At 40.4% G+C, this 25,325-nt stretch overlaps 1 protein-coding gene across 3 annotated transcripts; it reads left to right on the top strand.

The window, feature by feature from the left end:
* Positions 1 to 1,098: 1,098 nt before the first annotated feature.
* LOC110069430 (uncharacterized) lies at positions 1,099 to 25,161 on the top strand. 3 transcript variants are annotated; one of them, XM_089289404.1, is made up of 22 exons: positions 1,099 to 1,533; positions 4,658 to 7,327; positions 7,909 to 8,295; positions 8,685 to 9,946; positions 10,448 to 10,606; positions 11,132 to 14,236; positions 14,790 to 14,948; positions 15,353 to 15,550; positions 16,076 to 16,173; positions 16,365 to 16,608; positions 17,101 to 17,316; positions 18,096 to 18,191; positions 18,685 to 18,843; positions 19,516 to 19,553; positions 19,888 to 20,080; positions 20,189 to 20,311; positions 20,521 to 20,598; positions 20,861 to 21,005; positions 21,769 to 22,172; positions 22,314 to 22,730; positions 24,452 to 24,486; positions 24,778 to 25,161. In XM_089289404.1, the coding sequence occupies exons 1-22, from the start codon at positions 1,278 to 1,280 to the stop codon at positions 25,001 to 25,003; spliced, it is 10,668 nt and encodes a 3,555-aa protein (XP_089145530.1). In that variant the 5' UTR covers positions 1,099 to 1,277; the 3' UTR covers positions 25,004 to 25,161. The 3 variants fall into 3 exon arrangements, with proteins under 3 accessions (XP_089145530.1, XP_089145529.1, XP_089145531.1); XM_089289403.1 differs by having other exon boundaries at positions 8,601 to 9,946; XM_089289405.1 differs by lacking the exon at positions 18,096 to 18,191 and having other exon boundaries at positions 1,100 to 1,533; positions 8,601 to 9,946.
* The last annotated feature ends 164 nt before the right edge of the window (positions 25,162 to 25,325 follow it).

Here is a 25,325-nt window from a genome sequence, read left to right as displayed (position 1 = left end):
ATCTAAACTCAGGGCATTATTAATTAGCCACATGACATGCTAACTGGGACTAATTAACACCTCAGATTTCTGTTTTGGAGTTGAATATTCAAAAGGTCAAGCCCGCAAATATGCCAGCGGTCTCTAGCCTTTGTGCATGACTTCACTAAATAATCTTCTGTTGGTCAAAATTTCTCTTAGCACGCTCGATTAGCGTACTAAAAGGGAAAGGAAGAAACCTTTGGGGAAGTTGTGTCACATTGCTCCAAACGCTAAAAGTCGCTCAAAAGTTGCCGAGCACAATCGGGGCAGGCCTACCCCAGGGGCTGGGTATTGACCAAGACGTCTGCTTTCTGAGGCGACATTAGAGGTTTTAGGGATACTGGATACTTAGGTAAAAACGTTAACGGCATGTTGGATACTCAAAACAAACCTTCCGTCCCCCCCCCCCCCCCCGACCCCCTCTACCCACCCCGCTAATATGGCCTCGTTTCTGATTCATCAAGCTAACGAGTGCAACATATTAGATTAGATTACTGTTATTTGTCGTATTTATCCACACTATTAACAAAAGAATACCACTTCTGTTTTTTCACCGACCTCAAAGCCTTGTTTTAGTTATCTCTGACAGACTTATTTAGTCAAAATAAAATCATTTCTCTGCTGAGCTAGTAAAAAGTTTTTTTTTCCTTCCGTAAATAGGTTGCTTAAACATCTTGAAATCTATGGAACTATCTCGATCATCGAGCCTCGTTTTCATGAAGTCAGCAGATTGTGGAAAAGCGCTTGTTTTCGTTGCGTGGAAACGAAAAATTAATTTATACATACGTTCTAAAAGCCACACTGGAGCGTAAATCAACAGCCACTCATCGATATCAAATGGGAATTAATTTGTTTCCTCTACACGCATGTTATCACAACTCTGTGATCCTTCGTGACTTACCGTAATCCCACTAAATTTTTATTAATAACTTCGTAATTAGCGAATATTATTTTGAGAGAAAAGAGACGGTTTTTTGAAGTGTTAAATTGCAACAATGCCCGTCTGTCCCGAGGGAATAACTTATGCTAATCAAATATTGATTAGCGTTATTAATTGAAAGGAACGACATGTTGCCAAGGTTATTGAAGTGTTTCCATGGGGCTCTAAATGCAGTCCACAGAGCGTGATGCCCTGTTCATTTTCTCGACGTCTACGGTTTTTTCCAGATTTACGGCGTGTGTAAGAACAAATCCTCATGAAACGCCGCCTGAGACATGAAGTTGAAGCGACGTTGAAACAACAACGCCTGAAATAGATGAATAAGAAAACAAGAACATCTTCCACTGCGTCTGAAGGAACAACCGTGCGATTGCAGCACTCCACCGCGGCCATTCTGGTCGGATTATTTACCTTGTTGGTTTTCTGTTGTGGTTCCGTCGCTGGTGAAGGCAATGCATCTTCGATCTCCAGCGAGGATAGCTCGGTTTTTCCAGCATCAATTAGGGCTGTATCGACCGCCATTTCCGGCTATTCGAGTCATTCGGTGGGAGTAAACTCATCCTCCGAAAATGGTAAGTATAAAATTCATTTGAGGTCAACATTGGGTATGATTTTCCCTTGCGAACAAGTTAGCAGTACCTCTTTGTAACTTGCTGACTAAAGATTGTTTGTATCTTTATATAGAGCTCTGTTGTGGCGTTTTAACTTTTAATCAAAGTAGCAAGCGGTCAATAATTTTCTTATCTAACCCGGAGGCCTTGATACGTCGACAGCATATGTTTTACTGAAAAAGTTTCGTTGATTCGTTTAACTGTTTGTGATTGACAAACTTTTGTGAGGATTTTATCCGCTGCTTTCTTTAAAAGTGAATGCTTTAGGGAAGATTAGTGGATAATAACAATCTCATATCGCTCCGTGGACAATACAATGTTTTGATTTCGCAAAGTCAAGTTGATATTAACACGGCGGGTTCTAATTACACTGTCGTCAGTGAGTGCATTTCACTAAGAATTTGCATACGAAATTGATACCCTAAAATTTTCGCATTTCAAAATTTAGGAGTAGAGCCACTATAGATGAAATGTTTGGTGTAAGTCATCGCAAGTATTGTCCATTATCCTCTGAAAGTCCCTGGTTTGAAAGGCTCTGGGATGCAAAGCACATTTTGTGTTTGACTTTATATAGGACTGCGCAAATCATATGCCATTTATGTGCAGTATATGATGGCCAATTTCCTACCAGCGACGGAAGAAAATTTAGAACTACAACAGGAGAGACTGATTATTTTAGAAATTACATTGTGTTTTTGTTATAACTACTGTTAATGAGTCACTGGAAACATTGAATATGAATGTCAAGGTGATTGGTTGTCAACGATGTATAGGCCTATTCAAAAGATCAATTTGAATTATTTCAGTGGAACAAATCCACTGCATCATCATTGTATAATTTTACTTCGTACTTATGCATGATCACCTTAGCAACTTGTTTGTCGAAAAAAAACCCAGAATATTGGGCGTCTAAGCGATCACAAGTGATCGATTTCAGCTTTAATAAACTGGCATGAAATGTACATGAATCTGGCAATGGGCTAAATGTTTTTGGCCAAATTCTAGAACCTGTCGATCGTGTATTTACCATAGCCACCGCTGAGTTCCTAAAGTATCAACTCTCGTTCCTGTTGGATTGTGCTGTGTAGTACGGAGTCAACAGCCTTCATAGAGTTGTTATTTTCAGTATTAAAGCTCAAGTGTGTTTGTGACTACTGTTTGCTAAATAGATCACAATTTAACATTTGAATATCTCAAGAAATTTAACTGCAGAGCCCAACATGCCTGAATACACATTTGTTCCGATTGAAAATAACTTTAAAAGTTTGTAGAACTTGAAAAACAAGTCGATGTTAAGAACATTTAAGACGTGATAGCGTGAGGAAAAACTAGAAGGGTCCAGTCTTGGTTCAGCCTTGACTCGAATTTTACATGAGCTTACAAAGGTGTATGTACGTAAAATAATGCTTTGATTAAAATTTAAAAAAAAATAAGTGTTAACCTAGTGAGTCATCACAATGGCCTACCTTTAACGTGCAATAAAAGTTTCTTATATCATACTAATCGAAACAAATTAAAATTGCATGTACAACCACAGGTCGTCCACGCTCCTGGAGACCCGTGAACATTTTAATTGCTTAACGCAGCGTAAACATAAGAGTTTGTATGAATGATATATGGAGAGGACTGAAAACAGTAAAATTAACAAAACTCGCTAAAACCGCGTTGAAACGGCCCAGAAATGCCACGAAAACACAAGTAGCACAGACAGAAGAGTCAAGGCAACTCATCCTTATTGAACTTCTTTTCCATATTTAAAACTGTTTTGAAAGGACACAACTGAGAGTGATATATCAAAACGTTGACGGCTCCCGGGAGACTGGGAGACCTCTGGTACAGCCTATTTACCGCAAGGAAATTCAGTTTTTCTTTAAAAACGATGACTGAAGTTGTATGATACTAGTAATACTGTGGAAAACTCATAACACCGATTTAAGGAAAAATTAACATGACCAGCTGTGTATGTTCAATGAGTTCCTATTTAATTTATCACAATTTTATTATTATTTTTTTGATTTAATTTAATTTCATTTTTTTTTTGTTTTTTTTTTTGGTCTTTTGCTAAACCAGTTATAGCAATATAATCGGGATTATTAGTCTCCCTTTAATGATGTTGTAGCTTTAAAATTTACACTTCAACGTAAATCTTGATGTTTTCCAGGAGAATCTGTTTAGTACGTGTATGTTTTCGTTTCGTTTCAAGCGAAGGAAAACCTCGACCGCTGTGGTGATGTCTTCTTTGATATCAAATAAGCAAAGGAGCTTCGGCCCTCGCTATGTTTTAATACATTTCGGAACTTTAATAGGACTTTAATTGGGAGGCAGATGTCCCCTGCACAAACAATAAAAAGTGAATGTGCCGGCCTATTTATAGGTGATTCATTCTCTTACCTTTATCTTCTCTTGTCTTGTTTTAAGCACTTGCCTGTCACCCATATGAGTACTGACAATCAATTCTACAGGTTTGTAGGCGGTTCTCTTGCCTACATGATAATTCGCTGCTGATTGTAAGCGATCTTCACTCTAATTTCATTCATTATTTTGTGTTTTGATTGTTATTTTAGAGTGGGTAAATTAATGTCATAATGTAATGTATAAAGTGAAATGCATATTAATAGTTAAGTATTACTACTTAATATTATCACTAATCTTACCCACTTTAATTACTAATTAGAACACCTGGTGTGTAAAGCAACTCGTTATAATGGACGTTCGTTGTTGTAAGTATAGCAACAATGGACAACTAGTGGACCTACTACAAAATTGGATTAATTTAGGTTCACGTTCTTTACACAAATCCCCGATTTGTGTGAATAACTAATCGACAATGTGACTAAAAATGTGACTGAGCAGCACGGCTAATGCAATTGTGTTGTGACCATGTGCAAAGTGGGGATCATCAATCATTTCGTCGAAACTGTTACAAGCACTCATTGCAAAGCGGGCTTTTTTTCGTAACGAAGTGCTTCACACAGCTACCCTACACGAACAAGTTATACACCTATCTGACTCTTTATGTAGACTAACCTCAAACTAATGTGTAAAATAAAATACTAATGCAATTGTTCTAACCATCTCATTTCAGTCAATAGCACCAGCACAACCACACCCACTTCACTTCTGAACAAGACCTACATTCTCACCATTCTTCGGTCTTCAAACTTTCCTATCGTTGGTTCAACGGAGCCGATTACAATGGCGCTATCATTCGTTACCACCGCGGCACCCATTACTCAAAGCGTTGGGGGGAGTGTGCGTTCGCTGTTAGAAGCTTCGTCGCTTTCGATCACCGGATTTACCGAACCGCTTACATTAGCATTGTTTACGAGTAGTTCATTATCTGGGAATCAAAGCAACGCTTCCTCATCAAGTAGTAGTGACAGGAGTTCTGCCACCATAGTGCAGTTAAGTTCCAAAGACACAAACCCTTCGAGTTCCTTGCAAATCATATCGCCTGTAACGCAAGATGTTGTTGGGAGTTCGGCAGGAGATATCAGCGCAACAAAAAGCATACTTTCGAATTCTACAACAATTTCGGGTGGCTTATCTAGCAATTTATTTACTTTGACTTTGTCTATAACCAATTCGTTGTCAGGGCATCGAAGCAACTCTTCCTCTATGTCATCGCGTAGCAATGGCATTGCTTCACCTCATTCCTTTCAGTCAAGTATTCAAGAAGCAAGCATATCAACTTATTTTCAAGTTCGAACGACAATAATGCAAACGATTTCCACGGCAACTGGGAATTTCGTAGGTACTATAGATTCTACGGAACTGATACTTTCGAAATCTGTGACAGTAGCCAGTTCCTTAGTTCATAACTCACATACAAGGACATCTTTCGTTGTCAATAATTCTTCGGCGTTTGTCCACCAAGGTGATTCCACCGAAACACTCCTTAGCACTGAGCACGAAGGGAGCTTTCATTCCAATGCAACTCCTGGAACAACCAGTGGATCATACTCAGGTAGCCAATTGGAAACTTCAAACGAAAACCACCCGCTAACCTTGCGTACAGACTTGGCGTCGTATATCTCCTCAACTATGTCTACGCTCATGACAACTGTTCATGGATCTAAAGCTCCCGCGTCGAATGAGACGGCTACTCACAGTTTATCACCATCCATCTCAGTCTCCGAGCCGAGCCGCATTGGTGTTCACTCATCTTTTGCCACGGCCGTCAGTAATTCACCTCTTGGAAAAGGCAGTATAAAAACTCTACAGCTTAATCAAACGATGCATAGCACATTCGGAAACTCCAGATCCTCAGAAACCAGACAAAGTTCCGAGTCCATGTCATCGTCCAATCGAGTTTCAGTTACGGAGATATCCACCTTCGACTCATCCAAACAGACACCTGATGTCTCCTCCGTTGTGACGTCATATCCAACTGGATTTTCACCTAACACTTCTGTCAAAGACAAAGGGCAGAGTTCAACTGCATTATCTTCATTTACTGGACTAGAGACGTCAATAAAGCAAGCAAGCCTATCGCAAGCGGAAAGTACTGTAAATAATTATTATGTGTCATTTCCAAGTTCACCTGGCATTGCCAATTCATTACAACCACTTTCAACATCTAAAACTCTATTCGTGTCAAATGGGTCTCTTACATACAGTAGAAATTCGATGTCCACCTCAGTTCTCATGGCAACGAAATCACTCTCTGCTTCATTGAATTTCCCGCAGGAAACAGCTGGAAGATCTAGCATTTCGCCTGACTCAAGTCAACCAATGAAGACTACGCCTCATTCTAGTCAAGTACTACCCAGTTTGTCTTTTCAATCAGCTACGGCAACGAGACAGTCCCCTTACGCGTCCATTGCGTCAATCTCGTCTTCTATTGTGAACACTTCTTCGTTAAACTCCACTTCAAATTTGACGACGACTGCCGTACGTCCTTTGCCGTCGTCCGAGTATAAGAACATTTCTACTATGGGAGTTTCACTTCTGAGAGCATCTACAACTCTAGAGAATACAAAAGGTTCCGCGTTCACGTCATCCTCTTTTAATGTGACCGCCACCACCATCGATTCCACGACCCAAGTATTCGTGACAGCAACCATTACTCCTTCAGGCAGCAGCTCGGTTGCCTATACACTCGGACTATCTCTGAAAATATCGGAATTCCAAACTTCCACGTCCTATATTTCATCAAAATCACCAGAAGATAAAAGCATCGCCACTGTATCAGATCTTACGCCATCTGTTCTGCCCACGAGTTCTTCATACCTGGTCTCCTCTACACATTCAACAGGGCCTCCTTTGAAAAATTGGACAGTTTCGTTTTCCCAGCCTGACAGCAGGGAAGGTTCTGTTACAGCCACGTTTATCAAGAGGCCATCGACGTCGTTTACATCAATTACACCAATATTTAAGACATCTTTCTCAGCAGAAAAGATTACATCCGATTTCATACCTACGTTAACGCTACCAACAGTGACCATGGCAACCTCGAAGTCAGATTCGGCTGCCTCCCAACTGGTTTCTACGAATGCATCGCGAATGATTCCCTGTTTGCGAAACTCATCGAAGACTGAATCATTCTCTGTCATTAGTAGTTCGGTTACTATCAAAACGGTGTCTTCATTCTCTGTCGTAAATACAGCTTCATCGCGGTCAGATCAAAACCAAACGCACACTTCCAGTACGCTTCAGAGGCTTTCACTGGCGACATTTGCAGAAACTGCCTCAAGGACAGCAAGCCATTCAGTTTCAGTGCATGGAAGGTCTTCTTTTTTGCATGAGAAGTCAAGTAAGTTTCACAAATCCGAAACAAGTAACTTTAAATGAATAAATGTAAAAAAATGTAAAATGTAAACAATGAATAACAGTAATTTTAAACCTTAAGTATTTTATTGTTAATCACTACTTGAAGAGTGCATGTTAGACATATTAAAACTGACTTTATGGGTCAATACTGCAACAACAGTTTAAAAACAGCACTAAAAATGTTCTAATTTGGTACGCTCTTCTTCAAAATCAAAAAAAAAAAAAAAAATACTCTGAAATAGTTAACCACTGGGGATTTGCTAAATGCAAAAAGGAAGCAAAGTTTTCAGTGATGATTGGCTTTGTTGCAACCCTCTTACATGAAGCACGTTGCAGACCCTATTACCCGTATCACGAGTCATCATTGACTTATTAATTAAAGTGAACCATTATGTGAAACGGGCTCTTATCTACGGTGATTCCATAAACATCATTGTTGGGTCGCTGGAAGTAGGTCTATCGGTTACCATGTTCTTGTGTGAGACTCTTAAGTGAAAGTGTCCGCCGTTCAAGATCTGGCAACGGGTTATTCTATTAACTTTGTTTTATTATCGAATTCTATAGGCTTGGCTTCAACCTCGAGAACTGAATCTTCATCTGAAAACCAGAGAACAACAGCGACAGTTTCATTGATAATTACCACAGCAACTCATTCGTCTCAACCTCATTCATCAAGTTATGTTCCGGCTCTTCAGACCACAGTTCAGTCCCTGTCGTTGACGACTTCATCACTCTCTTCACCTTTCACTCCGCTATCGCGAAATTATTCCATAACCACAGCTGTGGATTTATCACTTAGCCGGACGCTTCTGTCAGAAGTTGGATCTGTTAATGTGTCAACAGCTTCGTCCCTGAAGCTGACACGTATCAGCAAGGAAACGTCAAGAAGACCTTCCGTAAACTCTACACAGCAATCGAGAGTTTTGTCCACAGCTGCCAACTCCTTTCAAAGTAAGTTTCAACAAACAATGCATACACTTCGCGTAATGTTGTCTCCTTTTAGTATATATGGCGAGAAAGAAGCGATGAAGTTTTGTTGCAGAATTTTAACATAAGAGGGGGCTAGAGTATAACTAAACTCTGACACTCGTGATCCCTTGTAATCGAGTGTGTTAACTTCAGAAATGTCAGGAAAGTAAAGTCGGTACTAATTACTTCTTACTCGCAGCTGTAGAGAATAAAAAAGAGCTATCAGTTGAAGCTAATGAAAGTGGAAGGTTCTTGTAGTGTTTGTTTCTTCGCGTCAAATCTTGCAGGTTCGCTCTCTACGTTGGCCACAAACTCTTTGTCAGGGAGTCAGGAAGTAACAGCCACCTTGCTCCTCACCTCTTTACCTACAGAATCTTCACCAGAACGGCCGAACTTTACAGCAACAGTAGCATCCTTAAATGTGTCAGCAACATCTTTGTTCCAAACACACCAATCAGCAGTGCCAACCTTACCAAGACCATCCTCTACAGAATTAGTCAATACCACTTTGTTATTCAATCGTACTTCAAGTGTGAACATGCCACAAAGCCAGAGTTATCTGGCAACAACACTTTCATCTCGAACTTATTCACCAAGTGATATTCCTGTAGTTACCACAGGTTATACGGCGGTTTCGTCTTCACTTCAACAATCCACTCCAGAACATAGTAAATTATCGACGCTTGCCACAGCTGTGAAAGGTTCACAAAACCAAAGTTTCACAAAAACGGTGCTATCTGTGAATATGTCTGCAACGTCTTCAGTCCTAGTCCAATCATTGAGTAAAGTCCCAGTCGTTACCACAAGTTACATGGCGTTATCTGTTACACCAAGATCATCCACCCTAGGACAGAGCGATTTACTGACACTGAGTGCGGTCAGTTCACAAAGTCCGAGATTCACAGCAACGGCAGCAAGTGGAAATGCATCAAGGCCACTGTCGTCCCAAATCCTTTCGTCAAGTGAAGTTTCAGTTGAGCCCACAAGTTACATGACACCCTCATCTACTCTGTCATCCACACCGTTTAGAAGCGCTCTGGAGGAAAGTAACTCATTAATGCAAACAACAAGTGTGGCTAGCGGGACGACACCCACACCCTCATCGCGAGTCTATCCATCATTGACGGCAAATACAAGTGTAGAAACATCGCCAAGCCAGAGCTACACCACAGTGGCATCAGTGAATGTGTCTGTAACACTTTCATCCAAGATGAATCAATCTAGTGAGTTTACCGCTCTTACTAAAATCTCGTCTACAATAAAATCATCCGTTTCAGGCCGAAGTGTTGCGGTAACGCAAATCTCAAGATTAGGAATATCACAAAGCCAAACATTTACAGCTGGATCAGTACTAGCAACAACAACAACAACAGCAACTTCATCTGTAAATTTATCAACGAAAGCCTCGTCCCAAATGGCTTTTTCAAGTGATGTTACTATAAGCGCGACAGGCTTTTCCCCAATAACAAAATCCAGTTCGGTCGCCGTTGTACCTCCAGGCACCTTCGTACGCTTCGTAATCAGTGTTCCTTTGAATCAAAACTTGAGTGATACAGCGAACCTGACGAGAGGAATTCTTACTGTTTATCAGAACGGCACTTTGGATGGAATAACAGGGAATGTTTCTGTAAACGTAAGTAAAAGAAAAAAAAATTGTGAAGTACTTTCTGCAGTCTACTGAGTCAATTTTGCGGATATTTTGCGCTACTGTTTTGTTACATATTGAAAAAATGATTCCTCTCAGCGTTTTGGCTAGCAGTGGACATTATTATATATCCACCACTAGCAGCCTGCGTCCGGGAACAATTTGTTTAATGTCTGTTATGTGCGGATGACAGATAAGGACGCTTTTCTAAGCATGCTTGGGCATCGCCATAAATTTCTTTAAAATAGTCATTACAAGTTGTGTTACGTATTATTACTTTAAATCTCATTTCCAGGTAGTTTACCAGTTTCATCGAAATTTTAATTAATATATTTATTCAACTTTTAATCTGTACAAATGCATCAGTATGCATTGCGTTCCAATGTAATGCAATGCAATTCAATGTATTGTAATTAAGGCAAAAATCATGAAACCACTGCAGGAATTGTTGTGTGTTAATCTCAATTGTATTGCTTTTGTTACGTTTAGATCATCAGCATCGACAGGTCGTCTGCTCCGAACGCTACGATGTCCAACGTGAATATAACGTTTCAAGTTCTCAATGCTACGGAACCAGTTCTTTCTTATTATGTTATTCAAACTATTAAGCAGGCGGATATCACATTGAATCAAACCCTTGGATACACGGTACTACTTCTTTGTCTATAAGAAAAGGCATAATCTCACTAGGATCAAACCAGTCAACAGATTACCAGGGATGCGTTTACAGTTCGCCCGTTGCGATTTATATCAATGGGTAAAGAATAGGCACTGCGAGGATTAAGAGACCACGAACAGAATACGGTGATCCCTGTCAGCACTCAATACCGAGTCCAAGCTACTGCTAATTTACTAGGCCAACCAGTAGCTCGTTAATCAATGTTGAAGTGATATATCAAAAACGAGTTTCATCATATTTTCTAACAACGAGATGAAAGTTGAAATTATTTTTGGCGAACTTCGAGGTCTTTGGAACCGTGATGAAACAAGCTGTTTTGTTTTTATTCATCTTCTCAGTAGAAACTAAAGCTGATGAGAAAACTGAGAAAAAATTGTAGAGTACTAAGCTAATTCGATATCTAAACCGCAGGTCATGGTTATAATTTTGTGTGTAATAACTTTATTTTTTCTGGGTGATTTTTTTTGTAAAGCTATTTATTGTTATTGTTTTAGGTTGTACAGGAACCTTTCATCGTTTACCTTTCCCTGACCTCGTCCTTTTCTACAATGCTGGTGACCTCTTCGATCTCATCATCATTCAGTTTAACAAACGCCACTTCGGCGGTGAAGGACTCGAGCATTATGGTAACGGTTACCTCTAGTTTACCTGCAACCGTCAAGGCCACAGCTGTTGTCTATACGACATTATCTCAACCTGACCTAGTAACATCAACACGCTTTCAGCGAAGTTCGTTTTCACAATCGAACGCTATATCTTCGTCCGGTTCCCTTTCCCATACTCCGCAGACGTTGCATTCTAGCAGTATGTTGTCTCCAATTTCAAGTTCTGTCGCAACAGAGGAGAACAAAACAGGTATTACAAGTCATTTCCCGTCAACAGTAGTGAGCCGTTCATCTGTAGTTGAGAGCCCTTCTACCTTAGTAATTTCCACTGGAAATTTCACATTTGCATCAAGACGCTCGTCACATTTTGTTTTATCGACTACATTATTGAACGAAACGGCATTTACAATACCGTCGCTGTCATTGCAGTCGATCAGTTCAAGTGAAACACTGCATCTGCCAAGTGGAAGTGCGGTTCAGCAAAACTCGACGTTAATGCTGACACCAAGTCAAAGAGTGTCCTTGTCCCCATCGAGTGTTTCGATATTGCCGTCGACGGGAGTGAGCGTTAGTACCCTGTCACCAAGTTACGTGTCAGGACAATCTGTTTCGTTGGTCACATTGAATTTCACCGTTGCAGCAAGCAAAACTTCAACTCTGATTTCCTTGACTGAACCGAGAAACGGTTCCGAATTAGCCAGCTCTGTAGCCCTAAATGGTACTGTGGTAACATCAACCCAAGGAAGCTCTGCCTTCAGGAGCATGGGTTTGAACGTTACTTCACTGGAGTTGTCTGCTTCATCGATGTCCAGAAGTAGTGCTTTTGCGTCGGTAATACCTACGCGGTCATCAATATTGTACAACGTCACTTCAACAATCGATTCCGTGCCATTCAGCTCGTTGTCGCTGAATACAAGTATAGTTTCACAGTCCTTCATGTTACAAAACACGTCTGTTGGTATTTCAATGCTGCCAACTACTTCCACGCCTATTAAAAGCTCACGAACTTCAATTATCTTTCCCAGCACTTTGTCTTTAAGTCTTTCACAGCCGAGTAGAAATTCGACAATGTCATTTGGACATTCTGCGTCGATATTGAGGAGCAGTTTCGCTGTAATTAGCCAATCATCTCCAGTAATTAGCACTGATGGGATCGACGATTCCAAGACGACCATATCCCTTTCAACATCACCGGCCTCGAATGTTAGCCAAATGAGAACATTTACGATGGACATGAGTGAAATATCCACATACACACCGAGTTCAAATAGGTCTTCCCCGCATTCAACACCTTATTCGACTGTGTTGAGGTCGAGTCAAACTACAAGCTTTGTCTACAGTGGGTCGTTGCTGACACCAGGCGTATCTAGTATGGAGTCATTGCAAAGCATCACACCAAGCGGCTCTACCCTAGGTACCTCTCTGAGTGTGGCTAGTATAGGCAGTGCCCCTTCATCATCTATGAGCATGATTCAAACCTCAGGCGTTACGACAAATTTGTCTCGACCACTAGAAACGCAAACTTTAGTTGTTGACGGGTCCCCATCTGTAACGTCTCTTGAAACTACAATACGTTTTTCAGAGGCATTCACACCAAGTCTACCACAAACAATAGTCACCACTTCTGGTAAAAGTATGAAACGTAGCATTACCTCTTCACCTGATCTGAGACCAAGTGTATCAGTGGCAAATGTTTCTACTAAAGAAGGAGTCTCGATTTTCCCGATTTCTACAGTAATCCATACAACGCCAATTACAGTGACGACGATTAAAGTGACACCAACACGACAAGTGACTTCACCTCCGAGCTCTGTCGAATACCGTACAAGCAGCCTTACAGCTATTGCCACCCAGGAAAGTTTATCCAGTCGTCGGTCTGTAGATGCAATCAGCTCCTCCCTAGCGAGAGGTTCAATGAACTCGACATCTTTCGTCAGCAGTGCCAAATCTATGAGGACTATTTCTAGTAGAATTGATGTACTTAATTCGTCATCTGCATTATTTTCAAGCAAAGATCGTTCAAAGATCATTTCATTAAATATTACTCAAGGGACCACCCAGAAGGTCTCTGATACGACTCTAGCGATCACATCTTCGCTCCTGAAATCAACCACAGTAACTCCATTAATCGCAAGTTCGTCTGTAACTCTCTTAACGCCAGTTACCAGATTGAGGACTACAGTTTCAACAGCTCAAAGTTCGGCTGGGTCCTCAGTAATTTCGTCGGTTACTCCTTCAAGCTCGAATTTTTCTGTTCAGATGCCAAGGTCTACTAAGCGTATCCATCCAAGTAGTAACTCCCTTTCAACAAGAACAGTTTCTGAAAGCTTGTCGGTAACTGAGAGTAGCAAGATTTTACTTCATACCTCTGTACTGCACGTTAAATCTTCGTCGATTGATTTAAGGTCGTCATCACTTAAAACGCCCCCTACGTTGTCGACGATGAGGGGCGTGATTACTTCTCGCCAAGTTTTAAAACCTACCAGTGTAACCGGGACCCTATTAAAAGTGTCAGATGTATCAACTTCGATTATCTCCACTTCGAAAACGACGACAATGTCGTCTGACCAGTTGTCGCCCAGCACTGTTGAAGATGTTTCAACGCTGACACCAGCAAGAAGCTCTTTATCCTCGAAAACGTCGTCTGTAGTAAGCCCATCAACAGGACCACCCACCGAGCCTGTTCGTCCGACGGCGAATACGAATAGCAGTGAAGGACTTGTCGGTTTACAAATACTTGTACCAGAGACCGAGGATGAAGGTAATGCTTCTTTCCGTCAGGTAATTGAGGTGAGACTTGCAGCAGCGTATAGGTGGGGACAGGAAAAGGGAAGTGAGCGGAGAAAACGGGACCTAACGTGGTACTGGAGAAGATCTACGGTTAATTTAGATACCACGCGCGAGTTTGAGTCGTGGAAGAAAAGTGCTTTATACCAAGTGCACGAAAAAAGAGGCAGGCGATTTAGAAGACAAGAAGACAACATTACTGTACTGGTAAGAAACAAGCATATAATATATTTCAATTCTTCCAGTATTTTAGCACTGCGTTGACTTTATCCTGTTTCGGTTTTTCAACCAGAATTACCGAAAACTGAATCAAACAATACGTATTTATCTTTGTATCTAATAATAAATATATTAGATTTAAAATACTGTACTCAATCTTGTTAATTCATTTAAAAATAAAGGTTGTCTTCTCTTGTATTGTAACAGCATTATTAAATAATTATCATTCGTTTGTCTCGATGTTAGGGGTTGTGGTTGAAAATTATGTTAGGGAAGCTTAGTAGAGAAATCTTGAAAAATCACTCCCTTCCTTTTGAATACAAAAGTTCCTTATCACTTAAATGGAGTGCCCTGTAGACTGATATAGCCCTCCATGGTGCATCGATAAGTAAGACGCGTTGTAATTTACATATGATGATCAGACTTCAATGAAACCCAACAGACTCTACTCACTCTGGTTCTAATCTCTCATTTTATGTTGCGTATTTTTTTATTTTGTCTGGAACGTTACTCAACGTGCTTTGTTTGTTTATCACCACAGGCAGAAACCATTAGGCGGGCCAAGCCAATCGTAGGAGAGGAAGTTGTCGACATAGAATACCGGGTTTTCGAAGGACTTGAAATGGTATCTGCCGAAGATGTTGTGGACACAATGAACAGGCTGAGTGAGGCTGAATTGGTCGTTACCTTGAAATATGCGGTGGGTGTCATACATTTGTTAGCGTTTTTGTTTAATTGCAATCTTTGTTTCTCGTAGATACGTATGTTGCCTATTGTTTTTGTTTGTGTTGCTTGTGTTTTTATGTTGTTTATTTTTTGTTTTGTTTTTTTTTTAGGGCGGGGGGCAATGTTAATCGCAATATATTGCTCCGCCCTCTTGTAGTGGTAGCATCAGAGTAGATGTCTTGTGTAGGAATCTAATCGAACTTAAGTTTTCAAACATTCTAGGTGGAAATGTCCACGACAATTTCACAAAACGTCGCTATTCATCCCTATTTTGATCATTTCTAAAGGTGTTCCATAATTTGATCTCCGTTAGAAAAAATAGAATCCATAAAATTCATCTTAGTTGAAACCATAGTATTGTTTTATTCTTTCTTTCAGATCACGTTGAGACCGTATGTCGTGAAAGAGGCACCTGTAGAGCCTACAAACGCTCCAAGGAGAGACTCAAAATGGGCCACTCTTATCCCAGCTATTGCTGTTCCTGTAGTGGTGGTCCTGTTTCTTATCTGTGCCTTTGTATGGACCAGATTTGCTGCCAAGAGAAAGAGGGAACAGAAAAAAGTCGAGCCTTTAAAGGTCATTCTCTTTATCAGTTTGTTTTAAGTTATTAGAAGCAGGAGGTAGCGTTGCGTTGTGGTTAGTGCGCTGTAATCTGCTAGGTTCCATATTGAAGCCTGCACTCAGCTACTAGATGAATTTGTTGTGGGTTAAGCATTGTTTTTACATCGCCTCCCTCGCGCTTTCTAAATAACGAACTGGTCTGCCTTCTGCCACATTATGTTCATTTGTAATTGTTTCTTTTATTGAGTGGCTTGCCTGAGAGCCGACTCTTTGTGGCTCTTCATGTAGGCCTGTTCACTACTAGAATCCTAATTTTAGTCATAATTTTAGTTCATGTGTTAAAATGCCGGAGATGCTACCGTAATGAAGTGGTTTTCAGCGGTTAAATTTTGATCTAACCCGGTGAAACAGCAGTTCATGCCGCACAACAATATGGAATTTTAAACATGGTTTGTAATTCTGGAGACCCATCGTTTCACTTTTATTGATGTTTTTTTGCTTATTGTTGATATTTTTGATGTTGTCGTTGTTTGAATACAGGAGCAGCATTATGAAAGCCTCGAGGTGAAGGTTACGTCCTCCCATGATGTTATTCCGCCTAAAAATCTCCAAGGAGCTCCAAGGAAGAAAAGATCAAGGTTTGTATATCTGATAGTCTAGTGTACAGTACTATATGTGTAAAACGCACCGGCAATGGGACAAACAGTTAACCCCTACTATGCGTTTCCAAAGAGTGCTAATGGTTACCTAAGGTTTGTCATTTGTTTGTTTGCTCATTACTAACGTTTCAAACGTTGGTAACATTTTTCTTTACCTTGCCTGTAATCAGCATTTCCAGCACAAGCAGCAGTGATGTTCCCTCCAAGCGTCCCAAAGTGCCCCATCCAGATTACTCTCCGCTTGGGGGTCCAGTCAAACATAATCATCAATACAGAAGAAGAACAGACATTAAAGATGCCGATCACAAACCTGCCAAGAGTAAAACCCCTCCTAAAGACGACAAAATTGTGAATGGACACATCAAACACGAACATCATGTCAAAACGTCTGACGACGCGCGGAATAGTATTGAGGTACTTGAAAATATTTTCTGCGCATCAACCAGATGTGATTTTAATACGAAAAATTAGGAATTAATTGGCTGGGTATTTTTTTTTTTTTTTTTTCTTGCTAAGTGATAAAAGCAAGGGTATAATAGAACAGTAGCACAATTTGTGGTACTCAATAGTTGGAAGACTGGCGCCTTTATCCGCTTTCCTTCAGCGTGAAACGACTAGGAGTATTACTACGCTCCCCCACCCTCCCCCTCCTCCACTTTGCCTGGATGCTATGATATTTCGCCATAAGGTTACCTCGAACACTCAAACTTAAAATTCGCCGGTACGCATTTATACACCTGGGTGAAGAGGCAATTTGGGATTAAAGTGACCTGCCCAAGATCACAACATCACGAACCCGACCAGAACCCGAAACACGAGAGCTCGATACGGAGTCTGGCGCACATACCATTTGCCACTGCGTTTCCCGCATTAAAAGAAATACCTTTTTCAATTCTCTTATTCAAGATGGGGCACTTAGCAGGCGTGGTAGAGAACTCTCCGCAAATGAGAGACGAAAAACTGGCCACCAGTCATGGTCGCGAAGAGTTATCAGTACGTTTTGCAAAGCTGCCACCGCTTATAGAGACTTCTCTAGTTGGACGAAAATCGTCGATCCCGGAGAAAGTAGTACAGGAGAACAAAGAAAAAGAAAGAATCATTGCTGAATCGGGCGTCCCGCAGGTAAAGTGCTTTCATTGCGTTACAACCATTGGTTTATGTGTTGATTATTGGTTTATGTGTTGACATGTTAATTTTTCCTGGTTGTTTGTTAAAGAGTTTTAACTTTTTCAGGCAAAGTTTTAAGTAACTAACTCATTCAATATGAAAAAGTAAACTTGATTGCTTCGTATATAACGAAACAATTACATAACCTAATCTACAAAATTATACTGACGTTCGATTCTTCAAATATCAAAGACAAAGTTACAAAAATTATATCTTTTGAAAACTGCTTTTGGTTTCATCAATCCATAAAAAATTGATCAACTCGTGCATGAACCTTAAAAATATATATATATTTATGACCACTTCCCCATTAAGGCTTTTCAGGGTCAATGGAAATAAAAAAAAAAAGAAGAAAAAAGACTGAAACGAATAACGTAAATAAACGTAACATGGTTAAAACTCCCAATTGGCAGGTGGGAGACCACTTGGCTAATTACACGTGTGGCCGAGGTGCTGCCGAGAACAGCACCAGCTAGTAATCAGAGCGGGACTTACAGCCACTATCTCCGGATTTCATGTCCGGCGTCCTAACAACTCAGCCACGCCGCCTCTTATCTCTGCCCCGGCGATTCACTTTAAAGAAGCTGATCTTAAAATAAACATAAATGCCGTATTAAATTATAAATACATCGTGCCATGCTAAAACAAGAGATTCCGTTAACGCAGGCAATGAGCTCATAAATTAAATTAGTTTATATACAAAACGATGGGAGACCTTGTATATCTATCTACAGGCATGGTTGGATAAAATGAAAATGATTGAACTTCAAAATATAGTCGCTGCCAACGATGCGGAACTAAATGATGACGGAGATACTCTTAATCTCAAGGTAAACTTAATAGTTTGAGCTTATGTCTTAAAATCATTGAACTAAGGTAATAACGGATGTGTGGTTAACTGAATGTGATGGTAATTTAAAAGGATTGCGGATTACTAAATCCTTATTTTGCTCTAAAAAAGTGGAACGCTTCTCGTGTTATTTCCTCTCTCTCTATCATATAACTAAACTGATGAAGAACTCCCATATTAATCAGGAAACAGATAATAGCGCGCGTGCTTGCCCAGCCTGACACGAGCGCAACGGAAAATTTAAGGGAATTCAAAATTTTGCCTTCATTTGATCCACAGGTAAGTGTTTACTTTCGAATTCTCCTTGACCTTCTTGAGATGTATGAAAGCAGAAAGCGTTTATGTAGCCTTTTCCAAAACGAGTACGTGTACTTAGCCAATCAGTACGCACGTTATTTGGTCAAAAATCTATAAAAAGTAATGCTACATGCAGCGAATGACTCTACAATATGCCGCTTTCTTTATAACGTTAGGCAAATGTTGAAAGATGGAGGAACAAGATGCGGCATCGAGAAAAACTGCGACAGGACATGAGGGAGAGGGAGAGGGAGAGAGAGAAAAAGTTGAAGAAACTCGAAAACGATGAAAAGGGAGACAACGAGGCAAAGAGAGAAGACATCGACAAATCAGAGGTAAACTCGATCATATCTGAGCAATAAACCAGTTCCGAGTTCACTTTTTCTCTTGATCGAAATAATGAAGTTCATTTTGTGAGGTGATAGATATGTGATTTACATGAAAGTGGGCGTGTCTACTGTCAGTGTTGAGCTCATTTCCAGGCAAAACCTCTAAAACGGCCAATAGACAAAACCTTGCAAACGAAAATAAGTTTGATTTGCATGAAAATGAACATGTAGGCGGAACACATTTCATATGAATGGTTTCGCACGAAAATTCGTTTTGTTACGGAGGCAAAAGGTAACTCAGAAATAGCCTATTTAATCATACATTTCGAAAACTAATGAGACAAGCATGTAGTTTAATTTACTTATGCAAACAGTCAGTTAGGCATTTCTCCTCCTTTGTTAATTAAGCTTCCTTCCTCTTGTAATCATTGAAAACCTTTTAAGTTCAAGAAGATATACAAGAGAAATAAACCTCTACTCAACATAATAGTTTTAACCAAGAAGGCTCGCCTGACAAGATGCAAATTACTCTAAGCAATATGCACAGTCAAGCATATAAGTATCGAAGTGTTCATTAAAGGAAATCATCGCCAAAAGGAAATTATCCAACGCTCGAAACCGTGTACGGCAAAAGGAAACAGAACTGTAATGGTGAGAGGGTTTCTTTATCCCTTGCAGGGTATGTCAACTATTTCACAGCGAAGCCTTACAGCAGAGTAAGTCACTATTTCAATTCATGTTGTTGATAGAAGTATTTTTTTGCTTGTTTGTTTTTTCCTGTTGTTGTTGTTGTTTTATTTGATGAATTTAGTAAAAATCCGTCCATCCATCCACATGCACAACCATCTTTGTGGCCCATCCATCCATCCATCCATCTCTCCACCCACTTAGCCACCCACCGCTTTCTTTCTCTCTGCCAAACTGCTTGAATAATCAATCATTTGAATAATTTAAACAGCACTGTTGCGCTTCAGCAGTACTATTACATGATGAGTGATGCATTTTGTTTATGTTTTATTAATTCCGGTTGCTTTATTTTTGTCTTACCAGGCGTAAACGAAGGTCTCGGTTAGACCGCTGGAGAAAACATCGGGTAGGAACTTCCAGTTCAAAGGGCACGAGTAGCAGTAACAGCAGTAGCAGCAGCAGCTCGGAGAGTGACTCGGAGGGAAAGGAGAGGACCGAGAAAGGAGAAAAAGAGAAAAGAAAACGAAGAAAGAAAGAGAAAAGGAAAAAGGCAAAGGTACGTGTATCGAAAATTCAACCTTGCTCAAACTTTGCATAGTCTCCCCTAGTTTAAAAGCCTCTACTTATTGATAGTCTGTTGACAAAACCTCCATTTGCTTTGTAGGTTCCACCCCTCGCAGCAGGCCAGTCCGCGAGAGCTACTGCGGACGAAGCATTACGGGAAACAGCTTGGACGATCAGAGAGACGCCTGGTGTACGTCTTGTATCTGTCAAACCACACAATGAGGTAAACAAGCTACTTAATTGTGTACTTATTTACTCGTAGACAGGGTACGTAATTCCCTGAGTCGCCATTAAGTTTGTGAGGCTTTTCTCCTCGCATACACGTACCTTGCTTTAGAGAAAAATATAAAGTAGATGGAGAGGACGTTTGTATACAACTGATTTAATGACCTCACTCACTGCCTCTCGGCTACGGCTTTTTCCTGTCGTCAGGGCTGGGAGCAACAGCAGACGGAGCCTGCGTACATACCGAATGGCGTGCCAGCTCACAGAGTTCAACAGCCACGTCCGGTAAGCGGGCTAAAATAAACTTTCGTAAAATATGTAATTGAGTATTAAAAGGGAGTGGTTGTCAGAATTACTCTTCTAAGGGTACGTCGCCTAAAAGAAGCTTTTTCTCCTTCAACCACCACATCGCGTTGGCAGAAGCTGAATAGCAATTTTGAAGAGTTCGTGAAAAACTAGGATCGGTCGACATAGAAAAACGAAAAAACATATTTTATGTCAAGTCAGTTCAAGTCAGGATCTTGACAGAATTGTTTTTTTTGAACAGGTTTCCTCACGATCACAGCAAAGAGAACGAGTTCATTACCTGTTGGAAACTGGTTATCCTGTTTATCCTGTAATGTCCACTCCCATTGTAGAACCGACTGCAACAAAATACCCCGAGGAAGAGGTTCAGTACGAGGATATGGAAGGTACGGTGTACATTGCTTGTGAAGCCAAGAAGTAATGGCAAGGATAGGAATCGTTTTAATTCGATCCCCTTCCTTTTTTGTTTTAAATCGTTAGCGTAGTTAGCTTTGGTGCCCGAATTCGTTTTGAGAAGATGGTCTCTTATAACGACCATTGACTGGCTGAGCAAGAGTAATTTACTGCGTATTGGCTTTGAACGATACTTTTAAATCTTTTTCCACTTTGAGATTCGTTTGCAGCGATGGACGTGGCAGCTTTTGAATCTTGTACATGTAAAAGGCCTAACTGTCTTGCAAACGTGGTACTCTGCACATAACATTAACGCTCGCCGTAGTGGACACTAGGCAGCGAAAAAGACCCCCCCCCCAGGAACACTATAACTGTCCCGGGGCCCGTTTCTCGAAAGCCCCGGAAACCTTTCGGGCCCGTAAAGCCATTCTTAGTTCATCCGTATCTAAACACGGAGAAGTGTATACCCCTGAAGCTTCTTGTATGAAGGAAACCTATGTTCATGTTAAGAAAATGTGAATAAAACAGCTCTGTAATCGTAGGGTTCGAGGTTTTACTATGGCTTTCCGGGCCCGAAAAGTTTCCGGGGCTTTCGAGAAACGGGGCCCCGGACCTCTATCTATATTGGCCTCTTTAACGCGCAGCTAGCTGCTGCTGCTTTTTCTGTTGTTTACCTCGTTTATTTAATGTCTAGCGACGATGCTCCAGGTTTGCTTCAAAGATAAACGTGTTTCGTTCTCGTTCTGTGTAAATTAGGTTTGGATCCCTACATACCTCAGTACGAGCAAGACATATATCTTAAAGACGATAGCATTCCAAATGGTCCTCCACCAGAACCAAGGCAAGCGTTCGTTGGCCCGACATACTACGAAGACGACCACATCTATGAAGAGCCTGTTTACACCCCTGCGTCACGTCCTCAAACCCGCCTCGTAACACCTCGACAAAACCAAACGCGAGCGCTGATTCCAACGCATTATGCCACTGGATATGTAGGAAGGCCTAGAGGCCGACCTACCTCGGCATCACAGCACCCCGAGACAGCCAGGCCAGCTAGAACCAGACCAATCTCTGCTAGGACGGAGTCAATGCCACGGTATACTCCCTCGCCTGTTCGCTCTTCGCCTCCGGACCGAAGTGCTGCGCCACCATCTTTGCCGGTAAGAGTCATCTCGCCTCTTTTTCGTCACGTGGCAAATTAGCTTGCCACGCGAGCAACTGTTTTCTCCTTCATCTTCAGGTAGCTCTTTCCTAGTCCTTGCCTTTCTTTGAATTTTGATTGTATTTTCCGGGTTTTTCAGGGTTCCCGTTACATGATAAGTAATCGTCCTACTGTAGCTACCGCTCCACAACCAAGCATTGGTACTTCTCCGCGTTATATGGTAGATCCTGAGCGGAGACAAGAACCCCCCAGCTCCTTTGACGGTGCTCGAGTTATTTTATCTCGTGCTCAAGCCAACGTAGATCGCTTTGAACAAGACAGCAGGCTCCACGCCCCGGATGAACCCGACGCACCACCAGCATCAGAACCTCTATATGCCACGCCACAAAAGAAGACTCAGCCACACACACAGCCCACCATACGACATGCTCGAGCTCCACTGCAAAAAGGGAACTTGCAAACTAACAATTCCCGATTAGATATGTCGGCAATGGAACGTCAGGAGTTAGAGGCACAACTGCTGGTATCGCGCGCCTTGGCTCGCGCCAGAACAAACGTAAGAACATAGTATTCCTTACATTACTCCGATTAATTGGTGTTGTTGATTCTGCTAAAGAAAAGCAAATGTAAAAAAAAAAACGAAGGGGGGCTAGAGTACTAAGACCCGTTGTTTCAATTTTCACAAATTAAATTCGACGTTTACAGCCCGAGAGAACTAGTGCCTTGATTGGTCGCGGGCGTTTATTTCCCAGAAAATTGTCAGACTCTCCGAACCTCGGTGGCTATGTTGACAAACAGCAAAGTGGTGCGATCACAACATGTTGACGAGGCATGTGTTGAAGCCATGCTACTTCTGATCTGAAAGTACGATCGGAAACCCTCCGGTTGCTAATGTTCTTCAACCGTTTATCGCGCCAAACGGTTGTAGCGCTTTGACTAAAGAAAACCTTTTTATTGTTGTCTGTTTTTATCCTAACGTTCTGTTTTCGTACAAATCGTTTTGTTTCTCTTTGTTTTATGACATCGCCACACGCTATTTTTGTTATCTTTTTGTTGTCTATCTCCCAATTGTAATGACGTCTCTTTAGTTGTTTAGGATAAGGCAAAAAAAAAAAAAAAAAAAGAGTAGAATAGTTACATATTAGTTTACAATTTTAGATATAGTTCATACACATTTAACGGCTGTAAAAATACGAATCGTGTTGGCTGCCTGTAAATATCAAGAATTAGCAAAGATGAAAGTTATAAAGAGAATATTTGAGCTTCTTTTATACATGAAAAGATCTGCTTATTTGATGAAAGATATTTTAATAACATTAATGTATGAAATGATTAATTTATGACTGAGACGTTAAAGATAATTAAAGCAGAATAATAAAACAGGTGATGGAAATAGATTAAAGATGTGAATAAAATTTCTTCAATGATATATAGTTTGTTGTGTTTCTGACATTCCTTTTTTGCTTCATTGAAAAAGAGAGAAGTGAGTTTAAGCCTGGAAAGAGGTCTCGTTGTAAAACACTGCACGGATAAAATTGCGTTATGTATTAACCAGCTAATAATCATCGTAACCTTTCTAATTGAAGATGTTTCTTTAACTTCAGTGTAACTAGTGCAAACTTTCTAATCATTAAAAGATATAATAATGTGATATTAATGATATTAATCATTCAAATCTATTGTGATCTAACTTAGCATTTAACAGCGGAGAAAGGTGTAACGTGCTAATACCAGAAGCCCTTAACTAGAGACTAATGCTAATGAATAAGTTAAATGATCACGAGAGATGATCAGCTGAACAGAGTATTCTCTACAGCCTTTAAGGTAAGACAACATGTACGTCTATGTTTTGCATAATAATCAAATATCAAATATCGCATATAAATTTCGTTGATACATTTAGAGTGTAGTTCTCTGTAATGTTAAGGTTTTATTTGCGTTTTACAGCAGTACGTAGTTTTGCCATCGAAGTCAAGCTATCGATTTATTTTGCGACAAAGCAATGTCTAACTATTCAACCATCAATTAGAGACAAACGGATACCTTAAGACAAAATTTAGGTTTTAAAATGGGCAAAAATATTTCCTAGTTTACTAACTGTCTGACTGACTGACTGACTGACTGATCGACCGATTGATTGATTGATTGATTGATTGATTGATTGATGGATTGATTGACTGACTGACTGATCCTGATTGAACGATCGATCGATCGATCGATCGATTGATTGATTGATTGATCATTTCTGATGTGACCTTGTTTTCTAAATTTCTGCAGAAGACGAAGGACACGAAACAGCAGGATACTACTTTGTAAGTGGCTTTTTAGTTCCATTACCATGTCAATTCATTTTTTGGTGATGTTAAGTAAAAAAAAAAAAAAAAAAGTACACGATCAAAGACTGTTATACAACAACTAAGGACTGCCAAAATGAACTAATTTTGTGAAGCTTCTGAAGGAACTATGACAAAATATCATCTTTCTGGTGTCCTTTGCTTCACCCAACCGCTTCCTTGAAGCTACATTTTTCTGAGATGGAAGCTAGGTAAACGATCGGCCCTTTTGGGCAACTGTTATTTATCATGTTTATGCTTCCTATGCAGGAAAACCCTCCAACTTGTCAAGAAGAGAATTGTGCAACATGCACTTAAGAAGGAAAACAAGAAAAAAACAAGCAGCAAAAGTAGTAGCAACAGCAGCTCAAGCTCCAGTACAGACGAAAGTAAAAAGGAAGTAAAGAAATCAAAGAATCAATTAAAAACAAAATCACCAGGCAAACAAGCGGTTGTACGCCCTCTTCCAAGCCCGCCGCGTGTTTCTAAAACATGAGATGTGGCTGTTAATTTGTCAGGTTATTTACCATGAGGGAAATTCAAAATATAAAGTAAAAAATACAATATAAATATATATATATATATATATATAAGAGCTGTTATTTATTACCAATTGTACTCAGGACGAGAAATAAATATTTTAAAATAGTCAAATCTGTCTCAGGCATGCATTTACTGGGATCATGCGAGAGCCGAATTCAAAAAGTTCAGATAACGCACAGATAACATATTTAGACTCGAAGTATTTGCATCGTTTTTCAAGGGAGCTTTTGCTGTTGCACGATTCTTAAGTTTTTCGGACCTTTGTGGTTTGCAAA

The sequence above is a fragment of the Orbicella faveolata genome, unplaced genomic scaffold, assembly GCF_042242905.1.
Source record: "Orbicella faveolata isolate gen_17 unplaced genomic scaffold, um_ofav_v1 contig_2, whole genome shotgun sequence".
Lineage (NCBI taxonomy): Eukaryota > Metazoa > Cnidaria > Anthozoa > Scleractinia > Merulinidae > Orbicella > Orbicella faveolata.
The sequence above is the reverse complement of the archived record's forward strand: the minus strand, read 5'-3'. Positions and strand labels throughout refer to the sequence as shown.

Coding starts and splice junctions, on each gene's coding strand:
- LOC110069430 (XM_089289403.1), top strand. CDS start 1,278: ATGAATAAGAAAACAAGAACATCTTCCACTGCGTCTGAAGGAACAACC. Junction 19,554..19,887: donor CAGCGAAGCCTTACAGCAGA/GTAAGTCACTAT, acceptor TTGTCTTACCAG/GCGTAAACGAAGGTCTCGGT. Junction 20,081..20,188: donor AGAAAAGGAAAAAGGCAAAG/GTACGTGTATCG, acceptor TTTGCTTTGTAG/GTTCCACCCCTCGCAGCAGG.